Source organism: Mesoplodon densirostris, chromosome 19 (genome assembly GCF_025265405.1).
Source record: "Mesoplodon densirostris isolate mMesDen1 chromosome 19, mMesDen1 primary haplotype, whole genome shotgun sequence".
In the NCBI taxonomy this organism is placed as follows: domain Eukaryota; kingdom Metazoa; phylum Chordata; class Mammalia; order Artiodactyla; family Ziphiidae; genus Mesoplodon; species Mesoplodon densirostris.
The window spans coordinates 49,161,002-49,175,069 of NC_082679.1; the positions used below are offsets into that span (position 1 = coordinate 49,161,002).

Sequence of the window (14,068 nt, forward strand, 5' to 3'; positions counted from 1 at the left end):
CACTTGGTGTTGGGTTAACTTGCTTCTGGTCCTCTGTGTGCTGGTGGCGTTGCCCTCTGTGTTGGCACCCATGGATCGATTGCTCTTTTTTCCGTGGTGACCGTGGTGACCGTGGTGACCTCCTCTCTAGGCTCTGCTTGGTGGTGTGGCTCCCGCCCCGTGTGTGTCTGTCTCTCTGTGTCCTGCCAGTGGTTTTACCCTATGGTAGGTTACGTCATGCTGTTCTACCACAGGGTAGAACCACGGACAGGATACCGGGGCACCCTCTGCATCGAAGGACTCCTCGTCTGCCTGGCCACAAACAGCCCAGCAGCCAGGGACTGGCCCGCTTGGGACGTCCCCCTGCTGGTTTAGCTCAAGCCCCAAAGGACTCTGAATTCTGGCTTGAGGCTTGTACCTTAGGGAGCAAAGAGATGCTAAGGCGTGGGCATTGGTTCAGATGAATGCGTGGACATATGGGGAAGGGTGTGGTTGATGGGGTCTGGGGTGAGGGGATGGCAAAGTGCAAGGGCAGTGAGATACCTGCGTGGTAGCTGGTGGGAGTGAAGTGTAGACATTGCATTGGTTACAGAGTTTTCATGCAGAAGGAGTTAGGAACGTATTACCTCGTATTCACATTATGCTGCCTACTCAGGTAGGGTGGAAGCAGGGTGCCTGCTGTTCATACAGCACCTTTGCAAGATTTAGAAAAAGATGCCCTTTGTCAAGACACTTCTGTGTTGGAATATGGCCGAGATATACTGGTTTTATCAGAAAAAAGGCAGCTTGACTGCTATTTGCAGGAAAATTGTTGTGATAAATATACAGATCTATGATACTGTAACACCGTGTCGTTGTGCAGTGCACAGCCTACACAACTGTGCATAGTGGCTCAGGGTGCAAGGAGCTCCTTTGCCATTAGACGCTCTGGATAACAGATGGAAAGTCCTGGAATGCAGCACCTGGAGCCAGCATGCAGGCACGCAGGTTTTCCTGAGCGTCATCGTCAAGTGCAGTTGTTCTGGTTCACCCTAGGTCTGACCCTGCCCCATTCACTGACCAGCTGTTCACAGAGGTTAGCCCAGCTGCTGATCCCAGTGGGGCTGCCTCCCCAGGACGCATGTCTCCAGACTAGGTGAAACAGGACAGCACAGGAGAGTCACACCTCCAGAACAGGTGTGCAGGGAGGGACCCATTAGTTCCGTTTTTGTCTCTCTTCTCTCACAGAGAGTGGTTTTTCCTCCTGTCCCACGAGGTGCTCAACCCCATGTACTGTTTATTTGAATACGCCGGGAAGAACAATTACTGCCTGCAGATCAACCCCGCCTCCTCCATCAACCCCGACCACCTCACCTACTTCCGCTTTATTGGCAGATTCATTGCCATGGTAAGATTCGCTGCCGCGAGCCCTCCAGGGAGGGTGGCGACCCTATACACCACCAGCAGCGGCTGCAGCCTGGCGCCCCCCTCTCTGAGCCCCACCCTCGTCCTTTTACAGAACTACTCACTAAAGATGCAAAAAGCTAGCGAGAGTTCTGGAAATAGTTCAGAGCTCTCTCAGTGGCCACCCCAGGGCGCTGAGAAGGTTTTCGTGTTGATTTGTGTAGGATTTGTCAAGTGAAAGCCCAGGGTCCCTGGATCAAAGTCTTCACTTAACATTCAGCACTTGCCCTGTTGAGGGTGGGGCATGACGGGCACGGCCCACCTGCTGCCTGTCTCTGGGTGTTGCCACAAGCTGGGTGGCAGCATTTGGGAATGTCCAACTGAGACTCGGGCCTTCTGGAAGGGGATTTGGAATCTACACTAGCTGAGAATAGAACCCTAGTAGACTGGTTGGTGCAAGATGTAGGAGGCATCTGTCAAGAGGAGGGCAAAGTAGGGAGGGGGGAGTTAGGTATTTGTATTTATGTAGAAATAGGAGCACAGTGTGAATATTGTTGAGTGTCCTGTTGAGTGTCTCTTGAGCATCAAGAACCAGGATGGAGATGGGAGCCCATGAGGGCCTCGGTCCCGCTGCCACATTTGGTAGTTCAAGAGGTTTCACTGCTAGCTTTCCTTCACTTCTTCCCCTGACTTCCCGAGTGAGTGTCTGCCTCACTTCCCTCTCAGGAGGACCCAAGAGCCCATGACTAAATATGTCCCTTCCCTTTGTCTGGAAGTTCTTGGCCAAGGTGCTGGGCTCAGGAAGTGGGCACATTCTTCCCCGGTCTAGAGACCCGCCTGGCCCTGCAGCGGACAGGACAGACCAGTAAAACCCTAGACTATTACTCACCACTGGCCCGCCAGCAGCTGCGTCTGCATTATTTTTGGCTGCCTCTGCTGCCCAGCTCAGAGCAGCAGTGAGTCAGGGCCGCCACCTGGAGCTGTGCTGAATGAGTCGTCTCTGTGCGCCTGGGGGCAGATCTCTTGCTAGAGCAGGGAGCCGGCAGGCAGGTAGTGGGCCGGAGGTGGGTTCCTGAGCAGCCAGCTCTGCTCATCTCCGAGGTCTGCAGGCGGGACCAAGAGTGCTGCAGATGTTCCCTTCAGGCCCCTGGGGCAGCCGGATGCTCAGGAGGGCAGGGAGCAGTAGCTGGGCAGTAGGTGATATGGGGCATCCTAGGAAAACCAGATCTCTCTGCCATGTCTCTGCCTTCCTCAGGCTCTGTACCATGGAAAGTTCATCGATACAGGCTTCACCCTCCCTTTCTACAAGCGGATGCTAAACAAGAGACCAACCCTGAAAGACCTGGAATCCATCGACCCCGAATTCTACAAATCTATCATCTGGATCAAGTGAGTCCCCTCCATCGCCCTGTGCTGGGAGAAGAGGGAGTCTCAGGGCGGGTAGTAGTGCGGGTGGATGCACAGCTTCTAGGTCCCCCTGCAGGGCCGCTCTGGAATTCTCTCCTTGCATCAGGGAGATGTCCCGTGACGCCTTTCTGGGTTCTAGGCCACCTGTGAGTCCTCGCGTCCCACGGGCACTAAAAGTGAGTGACGGAGCAGGAGGGAGGGAAGACCCTTCTAAGACAGACATCTTCCCTCTTGGTCTCTCGTGCCCCCAGAGAGAACAATCTGGAAGAGTGCGGCCTAGAGCTGTACTTCATCCAGGACATGGAGATCCTGGGCAAGGTGACAACCCATGAGCTGAAGGAAGGTGGTGAGAGCATCCGAGTGACAGAGGAGAACAAGGAAGAGTACATCATGTGAGTTTCAAGCGCTGGGGAGCCAGGGGCCTGGAGAAAGGGGAGCAGAGACACAGCTGGCTGCAGAGGAAGGGTCCCCCGCTCTTACCCCGGGGCACCCTCTTCAGCCAGGCCCCCACGCCTGGCCCCTGGGTCACCAGGGGTGGAAAGAACCTCTCACTTTGCACTGACCTTAGATGGCTGCCGTGGCCAGTCACGTGCTGACCAGAGCCGGGGCAGCCAGAGCCCGAGGCCCTCTCTGCCAGCTCCCGGGTGCTCTTCGTTCCCGGGTGGTAGACTTCAAGACCGCAAGGCTGAATTTCTTTGAAGAGGCATAAAGCTTCGACGCATCCCCCTTCTTTCTCCTAACTCAAAGGGTGTCTGTGTCCTGCCCGCTTAAGCCCACTATCGCACGTGAGATTGTGCGTGAATGTGCCCATTACTTCAGGTCCCCTGGTCTCGTCTTTTAACCTCCACTCGTCTGAGGTTCAGTCAGCAGTGGTGAGAGGAGCCGAAGGGGGGTGATTTCAAAGGGTCAAGCGTCTCCGGGTTACTCTGAGGTTTGAAAGGCCGTGCTCTCGGGGCCGGCCGCAGCCTGGGAGTCGCGCCTGCCCGAGGTCAACTCTCCGCTTCCTCCTTGCTGCCAATAACAGCCCCCTGGCAGGCCCTGGCGGTGGCCTCCTGGGCAGTGGATCTCGGGCTCCTCCGACGGCCGGTCTTGGTTTCAGGCTGCTGACTGACTGGCGCTTCACCCGAGGCGTGGAAGAGCAGACCAAGGCCTTCCTGGATGGCTTCAACGAGGTGGCCCCCCTGGAGTGGTTGCGCTACTTTGATGAGAAAGAGCTGGAGGTGAGGGCTGAGGTCGCTGGGACCCTGAACCCCTGCCCCTGGGGCTGTCCTGCGTTTTGATAGCCTCGCCGCGCACCCACAGTGACTCACCAGTAAAGCCCCGCGCTCTCTCAGGACGGTGGCAGCGGGCGAATAACATTGATTTGGGTCTCGCACCTGCCCTCACCTGGGCCCTTCTCTGCGGGGGGGTCCACGTGTTACCCATACTATTAAAACTGCCCACAGAAATAGTTGAAGATCTGTGGGATGCTTTCATCTGCCAGGGAGTGGATGAGGCACGGCGCACCATGGGGAAAGGGCTGGCGCCGGGCGCCTGACACCCTCTCTGTCCACCGCAGCTGATGCTGTGCGGCATGCAGGAGATAGACATGAGCGACTGGCAGAAGAACACTATCTACCGGCACTATACCAAGAACAGCAAGCAGATCCAGTGGTTCTGGCAGGTGGGTATTGGGTCTGGCCCCTGCAGTCAGGGTGAGGGTCTGGGCAGGGATGTTTGAGCAGTCCCTGCAGAAAGCGAGACCTGATTCGACCCCAAGCTTGAGGACGCTTGTGTTATCACCTCCCTCGTCTTTGACACTCTCCTCACCTCCCCCAACTTGCAAAAGGAGATGAAAAACCCAACCTTGGGACAAAAAGGAGCTGTTGCAGCTCGGTCATGGCCACTGCATTTGACAGGAGTGTCTGCGGTGGGCCAGCTCCCGATGTTGGTGTGCGTGTGTGGACGGGGGGTGGTTTAGGCAGGAGGGAGAGCTCTCGTGGGTCGCGTGGTCTCCTTCCAGCCAGGTGGGGTGGGAAAGCCTGGGTGTGCTCCAGAAAAACTGAAAGAGCTTGATGTCCTGGATACAGTGAATCGATTCCTTTATATGAGTGGGTCTTGTCGTTGTTGTCCTTTTGAAGTATAGCGTACATAAAAAAGAATGAGCGTATATAGGTTTTCTGTGGAGGTAAAATTCACATACCATAAAAGTTCACCATGTTAATTTAAGCATTTTAAGGTATACAGTTCAGTGGCTTTTACAGTGGCTTTTGACAACGTTGTGGAACCATCACCATTATCGAATTCCAGCACATTTCATCTCCCTTAAAAAGAAACCTCATACAGGGAATTCCCTGGCAGTCCAGTGGTTAGGACTCCAAGCTCTCACTGCCGAGGGCCCAGATGAGGGATTGGTTCAATCCCTGGTTGGGGAACTAAGATCCCACAAGCCATGCAGTGCAGCCAAAAAAAAAAAGAAAAGAAAAGAAACGAACCTCATATCTATTAAGCAGTCAGTCTCATCCTTAGTATTTTTTTTTAATTAATTAATTAATTATTTTTTGGCTGTGTTGGGTCTGTTGCTGCGCGCCGGCTTTCTCTAGTTGCAGTGAGTGGGGGCTACTCTTTGTTGTGGTGTGCGGTCTTCTCTTGTTGTGGAGCACGGGCTCTAGGCGCACGGGCTTCAGAGTTATGGTGAGTGGACTCAGTAGTTGTGGCACACGGGCTTAGCTGCTCCATGGCATGTGGCATCCTCCCGGACCAGGACTCGCACCCGTGTCCCCTGCATTGGCAGGCGGATTCTTAACCACTGAGCCACCAGGGAAGACCCTTAGTGTGTTTTTAAAAGTGGAATTTGCCTGGGAAGGAGACTACCTGGCCTGAGGTGTCCCCGAGACCAAGAGATGTCACATAGATTGGTGGGAACGGTCCATAAGCACAGCCTCTTAGAGCAGCTTTGGGGTTTCCCAGGTAGTGGCTGTCACCTTCCCACCCAGCCTGGGCTCCATGTTCTCAGCCCTAAAGAGGGGCCCTGGCTGACTGGAGAGTTACAGGTCAAGGTGAAGTGCTGGGCCATGGGGGCCCTGACTCTGCCTTGGCTTGCGGGCTTCCAGGTGGTGAAGGAGATGGACAATGAGAAGAGAATCCGGCTGCTGCAGTTTGTCACTGGGACCTGCCGCCTGCCTGTTGGGGGATTCACCGAACTCATTGGTATGTTTTCCCTTGCCCTGCTCGCACCCTTGGGTGGAGGTAAGGACAGCTCAAAGCGGGAGCAGGACCTAGTGTCTTCCTGGAAGCAAGTCAGGGGAAGGGGGCTGAGCCATCTGTGGTGGAGTCGGAGGGTCCTGCCTTAGGAAGGGACCATACTGTTATATACAATGTGTTTTTCTTTGGGGAACAGGTAGCAATGGACCACAGAAGTTTTGCATTGACAAGGTTGGCAAGGAAACCTGGCTGCCCAGAAGCCACACCTGGTGAGTGTGCTGGTTTTTGTGGGAGGTGGCCAGAACCTGAGACCCGATGAGCCAGTGAGGGCAGCCCTGTGGGCAAGGTGGCTTCAGGGCCTTGACCCGGGCAACTTGTGTGTAGTTCTGGGGTTTGGGGAGGAGGGGCTCCTGGGCCTGGGCCTCTGATCTTTTGGGAGTCGTGACAGCAGTTCTGTGCCCTGACGGCCGTACCAGATATGAATTACTGAAACACTCCTATTGCAGTCGGTGAAGAGCTGCTGTCCTGAGTCCCCCCTGCCTGTGGTTCCCCATTTCCCTTGCAGCCCTGCCTCCTCTGACCCCTTCACAGTCCAGGGACACAGCACAGCTTTCAGGAACCCTGTTCTGGCGTCTGGCTGGCTGGCATTGTGGTCGAGCCATAGTCTGGGAACTCTTTTGACCCCACCCTATGGCTGTTAGAGCTCCGACCTCCCTGTGCTGACTGCCCTGCTCTCCTTTCTTCACAGTTTCAACCGGCTGGATCTGCCACCATACAAGAGCTACGAGCAGCTGAAGGAGAAGCTGCTATATGCCGTCGAGGAGACCGAGGGCTTTGGACAGGAGTAACTCAGGCTGCCCCTTCCCACAACCCCAGCACATATGTAGTCTTGAGTCCTGCCTGCCCGAGAAACTGCTGGCCGCACAGCCCGGGAGGCCCCTGCGGATGGTGGCCCTGCGTAGGACCACACTGTCCTCAGGCTGGTGGCAGCAGAGCCTGACCTCAAGAGGCCCTGCCCACCCCACCCTCCTACCCACTGGTGGAATAAAGCCCCCATGTCACTCTTGGCCCCATCAACCATTGCAAAGTCTGGAGGGCTGACCCTCTCTGTAGAGCTCACCCTCCTTCTCCCCCGAGACCAATCCTAGGTGTGTGTGAGTGTGCAAGGTGGGGCGCGCCATGCCGAAGCCCTAGGCCTCATGGGCTGGTTAGGTGAGAAGGAGACCGACCACTCGGGGTAGGTGTTCTGGGCTGACAAAGCCCACGGTCTTTGCCAGTAAAAGAGGTTCTGTTTTGTATAGAACTTTTCCAGTTATCTGTATAAATGAAGGTCTGAGGGAACGGAGCTCCAGATCAAGGTCACCGCTCGTCCCTCGCTAGCCGTCTCCAGCTACAGAGGCTGAGCAGCACGGCCCCTCCCTCCACTCATTGCTGGCCAATTGGTTCTTTCCAGCAGATAAAGGGTCGTACCAGCTGCTTGGGTGTTGCGGATGGAGACGGCAAACCCCCTCAGGCTTTCGTTTCCCTTCACACACACTTGAAACGTTTCGTGTGTAGGGCTGCTGTGTGCTCTGCTGTTGGTATGCTGCTGTCACTACTTCCTGTCAAGGAGCTGGTGCGCCAGGCATGGCTGGGACCCTGAGGGACCCAGCACTGTTGGTCCAAGAATTGCCCAAACAGCTGCTCCCCTTAGGAACCTGCTCAGCAGTTCTACGAGCTCAGGCAGGCCTGATCTGGCGGCTCAGCTTCCCAGCAGCCTTGTCCCCGACCCTTGACAGAGAGGGAAGGGGGTTGTTGTCCTGAGTGGCATCCCGACCTCTCCGCCTCCAGTAGACAACTCCCTTTGATAGATGGGGTGACAGGGCACGTGGGGCTGACCTGCCAAGCCCCCGGACCTCCAGGCGGCACATGCGTCCGGGTTGAGAATGAAGTGCACCCCAGCTACTATAGAGTGTGTTCACTCTGCCTAGAAGTGCAGCTTTACCTGCACAGAGGAAACGATGCTCTTGGAAGCCAGCAGAAGGGCCCTGAGCTGCTGCCCACTGTCTGACTTGATTGCTGGAGCTCCTGCCAGCCTCTGCCATGGGCATCCCGCTGTGTGTTGAGATCTTCCAGGCAAATACTCTCCTCTGGGATGCTGGAGTGGTGATTGTCGCTGGGCCCCCACGCAGGCCCTCAGACCGGCTACGGGGCCTTCTGAGGACAGTCTCATGCTCCCAGGTCCTTGTCCTTACCCCTGGTCCATGTTGGCTCTGTTGTGTGTGCTGATTCGAGTGGCTCAGCTCACTGCAGCCCAACCTTTCTTCCCTCGAATCGTTGGCAGTGCTTCTCTGCGGTGTCTCATCATGTTGGGGGTTGGGGTGCAAGCTGCCTTGCGGGGTTTGGGAGCCTCAGGCTCATGCGTGTGCAGAGTGTTGTCGTGTGGGTGTGGGTGTGTACATACGTGTATATAACTGAGGTGTCTGTACGGAATGCCCTTTGGTAGCTCTGAGTTGGTCACCAGATTGTTTTGTAATGCCCACCCCCTTGCCTCGGTATTGCCAGTTTCTTGTGCAATAAACAATCAGCAGCTGTGGGTGGTGTTGGCGTGGATGTGTCCAAAATTATTGTCCTCCAGACAAAAGGCCTCTAGGCCCCACAGACCCTCCAGGTCCAGACAGGGGCGGACATTCCATGACCTTGCTGGTTTTGAGAATTGTGTGCGTCATTAACCAAGACAGCCACACTTCTGGTGGGTGGCTGAGTCCTCGTCCGGGGATCACAGGCTTCTGCCCTCGGTCAGTTGCCTCACAGCGCCCTTTTGGCCTGGGTTTCTTTGAGCAGTTGCCGTGGAGCCAGAGCACCAACAGCCGAGCCTGCAGGTTGGACCGGCTTCAGGAACTGTCTCCTGGGGACAGTGTTCTGGGCAATCATTCATTCAAGAAACATTTCCTGGGGTTTCTTGAGTTCCGTGATCATAGAGAGACTCCCTGATCTTGAGCTCATCATGGTCAGGCAAGGGCTTGCCGCCCACTTTTTTGAATACTTGAAGGTCCAGATAGGACCCATCAGTGCAGTCTTGATGCTTTTGACATGGAAATGACTTTGTCCTGGATCAGGCTTTGCTCTCACCGGGCTTCTTCCCAGGGGAGGCAGAGGTGGCGGAGTATCTCCTCCCTGGAGTTCATCTGAATTCACTACCCCCAGCACCAAAGCTATATTTTGAGGAAATTATCGACAAAAGTCCACACATTATACAGACGTCTCATAATGAATTCCGATAAGACATCTCTAGTTGAAATTGTTCTCCCCGCTCTTATTCCCAGAAGTAACTGCTGTTCAGTTTGCTGTCCTTCCAGACTATTTTTGTGTGTATAAATCATATGTACATATAATTTTTAAATGTACTAAAAGTGAGATCTTACACATATTGAGCAACTCATCTCATTAAATGAGATATTATTAGGGACACCTTTCCATGTTCGTCAACGTAGGTCCAGTGAATTCTTTAGTGTGTGATATCCCATGTCATGGTTGTCCCGTAACACAACCATCTTTGTCCTAATGGGCATTGTATTTGTGTCCAACAGTTTGCTGGTGGAGGCTCTTGGTCAGGTCTTGTGCACCGATGCTGCTCTTCTGGGAGGGGGCGGTCCTGGAGTTGGACGGTTGACTATGCACCTTTATTTTTATTTCAAAGTTGTGAAAAAGGTTTAGAAGTCCAAGGTAGAAGGGTCCACAGTGAAAGCCCCACTCTTTTGTTCCTCAGGGATTCTGATCACCTTTTAGAGGCGACTGTTGTTGCTGGTTTCTTTCAGATCCCTCAAGATAGGCTTTAAAATCCCAACAGATTCTACTCAGTTGCCCTTCAAAAAGGTTCTTGTTTTACCAGCCTTAGCATTGGACAGGACCCCTTGCCTCCCCACTCTGCGAACTGGATCTATGAGCTCCTTGTCTGTTCTTCCAGCTCTTTTTTCACTTTTCCATCTCCTAACTCTGGGCATCTGCCCTTTTGCTTTTACATGATCATAGTGTTTTTTTTAAAAAACATTTATGTTCTATTTTGTAACCATAATGAAGTCTGTACTTTTCTAAAGGTTTATTCAAAAAACTGAAAAGCAAGAAAAATGTTTATATCACTATGATGATATAAATGCTGTTTACTCCAGAACTAAATGGTATAATGTAGTACAACTATTTCTCCCTCATACAGCTCTTTCACCCTAGGGATTCTAATTACTGATCCTTGTTTTTACTATATCCTCATTTTTTTCTTACTCTTAAGTGTTTCAAGTTAAATTAGACAAGCAGGAAGCCTCCCTACCTCTACACGCTGTAGTAAGTTCCTGATAAAATTAGCCAAAGCTACAAATTATTTTGGAACTGAAGAGCAGATATGACTCCCTTTGTCACCCAAGGTCCCCAGTGGGGCTCAAAACTTTATATAAGGTGGGACCTCACTGGATCTGGAAAGCTCAGCTGTTGCTACCCCATTGCCCTTCTATAGTGGGGCTCACATCATCCTTCTAGAAAAACTTATGCTAAAGATCTACGTGCTTCCATTCAGAGGAATGCTTACAAATAGCAGGCTCTTCTTGATCTTCAGCTAAACTCAGCAACAACAAGGCCCCAGCCTCATCTTGGGGAAAAAAATTGAGTCAGTGCCCAAAGTTATTACCTCTGCTCATTTCCCTACACTCTCCCCCATGAGTCTAGTTTTAAATACCCTTTTCTCCACGTCCCTCTGATTCTGAGGTTGGTTTAAGTTTCATAGTCACAAGGTCACTTTCCTGTGGTCCATGCTGCACGAGTCAGGCACCAATCAGCTGACTCAGATCGGAGCACGTGACTTGTCTTTGGCACATTTTCTGTTTTTTGTACCTTCTGAATGTCATCGTGGACTCAGGGCCTCACTCCAACTCAGCTGGTCCCAGTGACAATGATCATTGTTTTCTTTTTGATGCTTGTCACAGTTTTGGCCCCTTCAACTTGACTCTCTTGTCACCTCTCCAGATATAGTTGATGGTCTCCATGACATCTAGTCCCAACACTAGTTCTCTTGCCCAAACACAGAATCAACTACTCCACTAGGAGCCCTGGTTCTTTTTGGTGTAAAATAGTACTAGAAACCAAAATGTGGGGTTCCACCAAGATGGTACCATGAACTCATGACTTGATCAGCTTCTCGGCTCCAAACGTATAATATAAAAAGGGAACACAAATATAAAAAGACAGAAAAAAAGGCTGGTTCAAAAACAAGATAAATAAGGCCATGGGTTATAAATAAAACAAAAATGCAGAACGTTGGGCAAGATCGAACTGTGGGTCGGCTGCACCTAGAGCCTGGCAGTGGTGGCTGAGCGTTCAGCTGCCGTGGGGTAAGGGGTCTAAATATGCTCCAGAAGGGAGGGGAGGTGGGCACCAGTTGTGTACCTGGCTGTGGCTTTGAGAAAGATGCAGGCCCAAGGAGGCAAACTCATTAAGCCAAACCATCCCACTGGTTCTGGCCTGGATCTGTGACATTCCTATGTCCCCCCCAGGCCAGGGCCCCAATCTGCCATTCAAAGACCAGACCCTGGAATGGATGGCCAGCAGGACAGGATGTGGCAGCTGCAAAACCATTAGACAGGAAGAAGCGAGTGCAGGTGGAGAAGGAGGAAAAGAATAACTCCTTACTCAAAAATTTTGGCTCCATATTTCAGAGAAAGACATTCATGAGTGGTCTCTTGCCTGCTGGTCTCTGCTGTAAGGGTATTAGGTGGCAAGTGGGCTTTTTCATGGGGCCCTAAATATCACTGTTCAGGGGTCTTTTCTCTGGGGTGATCAGTTTCTCCAGAGATGAGTCTTCAGCTCCCCACCTGAGTGGGAGACTATACCTGAGCCAGGTAACCTGCCTGTAGGCTTCCTGGGAACAAGGAGCAGGAAGGAGCCAGGGCTCTTAGAGTCCTGGCCACTGACCTGAACTTTTCTCTCCCCCCGGCCCTCTGCTCTGATTCGGGTCCCTGAGCCTGGGGCTCCACTTGCCCCCTGGTCTCCTGTAGCTGGCAGAGGGGAGGTAGCCAAGCTGTATGGGGCTTCATGGGGACCTGTATCCCACCCTTCTGTGTAGAGACTTTTACCTACTCCAGTTTCTGCTCCCCTCCTGCCTTCCTGTTGCCCTTAAGTACTGAGTCTCTGTGAGGACTCGCTCATTTTCTGTCTGCATCTCCCTCTGCAGTGTCTTAGGTTAAGACTTCTCCTTGGTTGGTTACACTCCACCTTTAAACACTTTGTTAAACAACCTTGTCCACTGCTGAATCCTCTTATGTTCTCTTTGCCTTTGTGGATTAAGACTTTCACAAAGCTTTCTTCACTGTTGTTTTAGTGAGGCTGGAGAGGGAGAGGAGATGCTTCATCTGCTATCTATCTCAGTTAGCTTCCTTTCCTTTCTGTAGGTCTGCCTGTGGGCAGCTTGCAGCGGTGCAGAGAGGTCGCAAAGCGGGCTTGGCTGTTTCATTATATTAACTTTCGACTGAGCTGTCGTGTTTACCCCCATGGCACTAACTCCGATCTTAAGCCTGAGCCTTTCCCTGCTCAGAACCCTTTAGGCTAATCTCCTTCCACATGAATTTGAAGCTGGGGCTCCTGCTGCCCGGCCGCTGCTCCTGCTTTCCTCCTTCCAGAAATGTGTCGAATTCCCTGGTCCACCTCACAGATGCTACCTCTTAACTTGGGCCAAATGGCAAGGGCAAAATGGGAAATCTTTGACATTCATTCACTCTCATTTTAGTGGGGTCTTGGGAGGGAGAAAGGATAAATACATGTCAGAACTGATTTTTACTAATCAGCCACAATTTTGCACCTCACTTCTTAAGAGCACTGACTTGGTTCCTAACTCTAGGGATTTTGTTTTGTTTTGTTTTGTTTTGTTATCCCTAAAGCCACTGGGAGCAATAGGTAGTCCTGCATATAAACGAGGAATGTTTTACTTCTATATTTTCTATTAACATTATCTTTATTCTGAGGCTTTCATTAGGCACTGAAATTAAAAATGAAAAACCCACTGTAGTCGATTGTGGATTACCCTGGTGAATTCTTGTTTTTATCTGTAGGAGGCAGGCTTCTTAGGTGGCCCTCCATGACCCCCTCCTGGTATGCACACCCTTGTGGTATAATCCCCTCCCCTTGAGTGGGAGTGGTCTAGAGACTTGCTTCTAACCAATAGAATATGGTAAAGGTGATGGGCTCTCTCTTCCTGCGATTAATTTACAAAGGATTTGGATCTACTTCTTGCTAGCTGACTCTCCTCCACTGCCTTCTTGGCTTGTGTACTTCGATGAAGCAAGCCGCCATAGTGGGGAGGCCCACATGGCAAGGGACTGAGGGCCCCTTTGTGTCAACAGCCAGCGAGGAACTGAGGCCCTCAGCCCAACAGCCCGTGAGGAAATGAATCCTGCCAGCAACTACACGCTCTTAGAACCTTGAGACGGCAGCAGCCCAGCCAACACCTTGATGGCCTTCTGTGAGCATCGCTGAGCAGAGGACCCAGCTAGGCCCTGCCTGGGCTCCTGACCCAGAGAAACTGTGAGATACTAATATGTATTGTTTTAAGCTGCTAAAGTTTATGGTAATTTGTTATGCAGTAATAGATAACTAATACACTATCCTAGGTCAGATTAAATGTCCTTGGATCAGCATTTCTTCCAAGTCCCAGGTCTTGAATGTGGCCATGGTTTTTAATAATGAAAGAGCCATGGCATGGAGATTACCTGTAGTTCAAAAAATCACACTAACCAGGAATATAGGCAGAAAGGTACAAGTATCACTCTTCTTCCTTTTCTTGGGGAAAGAAAATACTGGGAAGTGGGAGTCATTTCAATCCCCGCCCCCAGCCCATGGCCTGACATCACTTCCCAGGTAGCACTGATGGCCTCAGAGGCCTTGGGTCTGGCCCAGCCTGGGACTGTGGTGCTCTGCCTTGGGTTGTTATTCATTCTTATCTGGGCTTCCAGCCAAACCCAGTCTCAAGGACAATTTTGGGTCCATTTTCTGTACAATCACAGGGTGAGCAGTAGGATAGATGGTGCCATTGCAGCAGTGAATACACCTGAAGGACGGCCTTTGCAACCCCAGGACCCCCATGGGGGTTGGTTCAAGA

At 52.1% G+C, this 14,068-nt stretch overlaps 1 protein-coding gene across 1 annotated transcript in view; it reads left to right on the forward strand.

Annotated features, from left to right (window-relative positions):
* WWP2 (WW domain containing E3 ubiquitin protein ligase 2) overlaps positions 1-8,525 on the forward strand; it is a 150,798-nt gene extending 142,273 nt beyond the window's left edge. Inside the window, exons 17-24 of the mRNA XM_060083582.1 lie at positions 1,207-1,366; positions 2,618-2,751; positions 3,021-3,161; positions 3,869-3,989; positions 4,328-4,432; positions 5,862-5,958; positions 6,149-6,221; positions 6,701-8,525. Of these exons, the coding sequence (XP_059939565.1) occupies positions 1,207-1,366; positions 2,618-2,751; positions 3,021-3,161; positions 3,869-3,989; positions 4,328-4,432; positions 5,862-5,958; positions 6,149-6,221; positions 6,701-6,800 (931 nt within the window). The 3' untranslated portion in view covers positions 6,801-8,525. The remainder of the gene's footprint in view (positions 1-1,206; positions 1,367-2,617; positions 2,752-3,020; positions 3,162-3,868; positions 3,990-4,327; positions 4,433-5,861; positions 5,959-6,148; positions 6,222-6,700) is intronic.
* Positions 8,526-14,068: the final 5,543 nt, after the last annotated feature.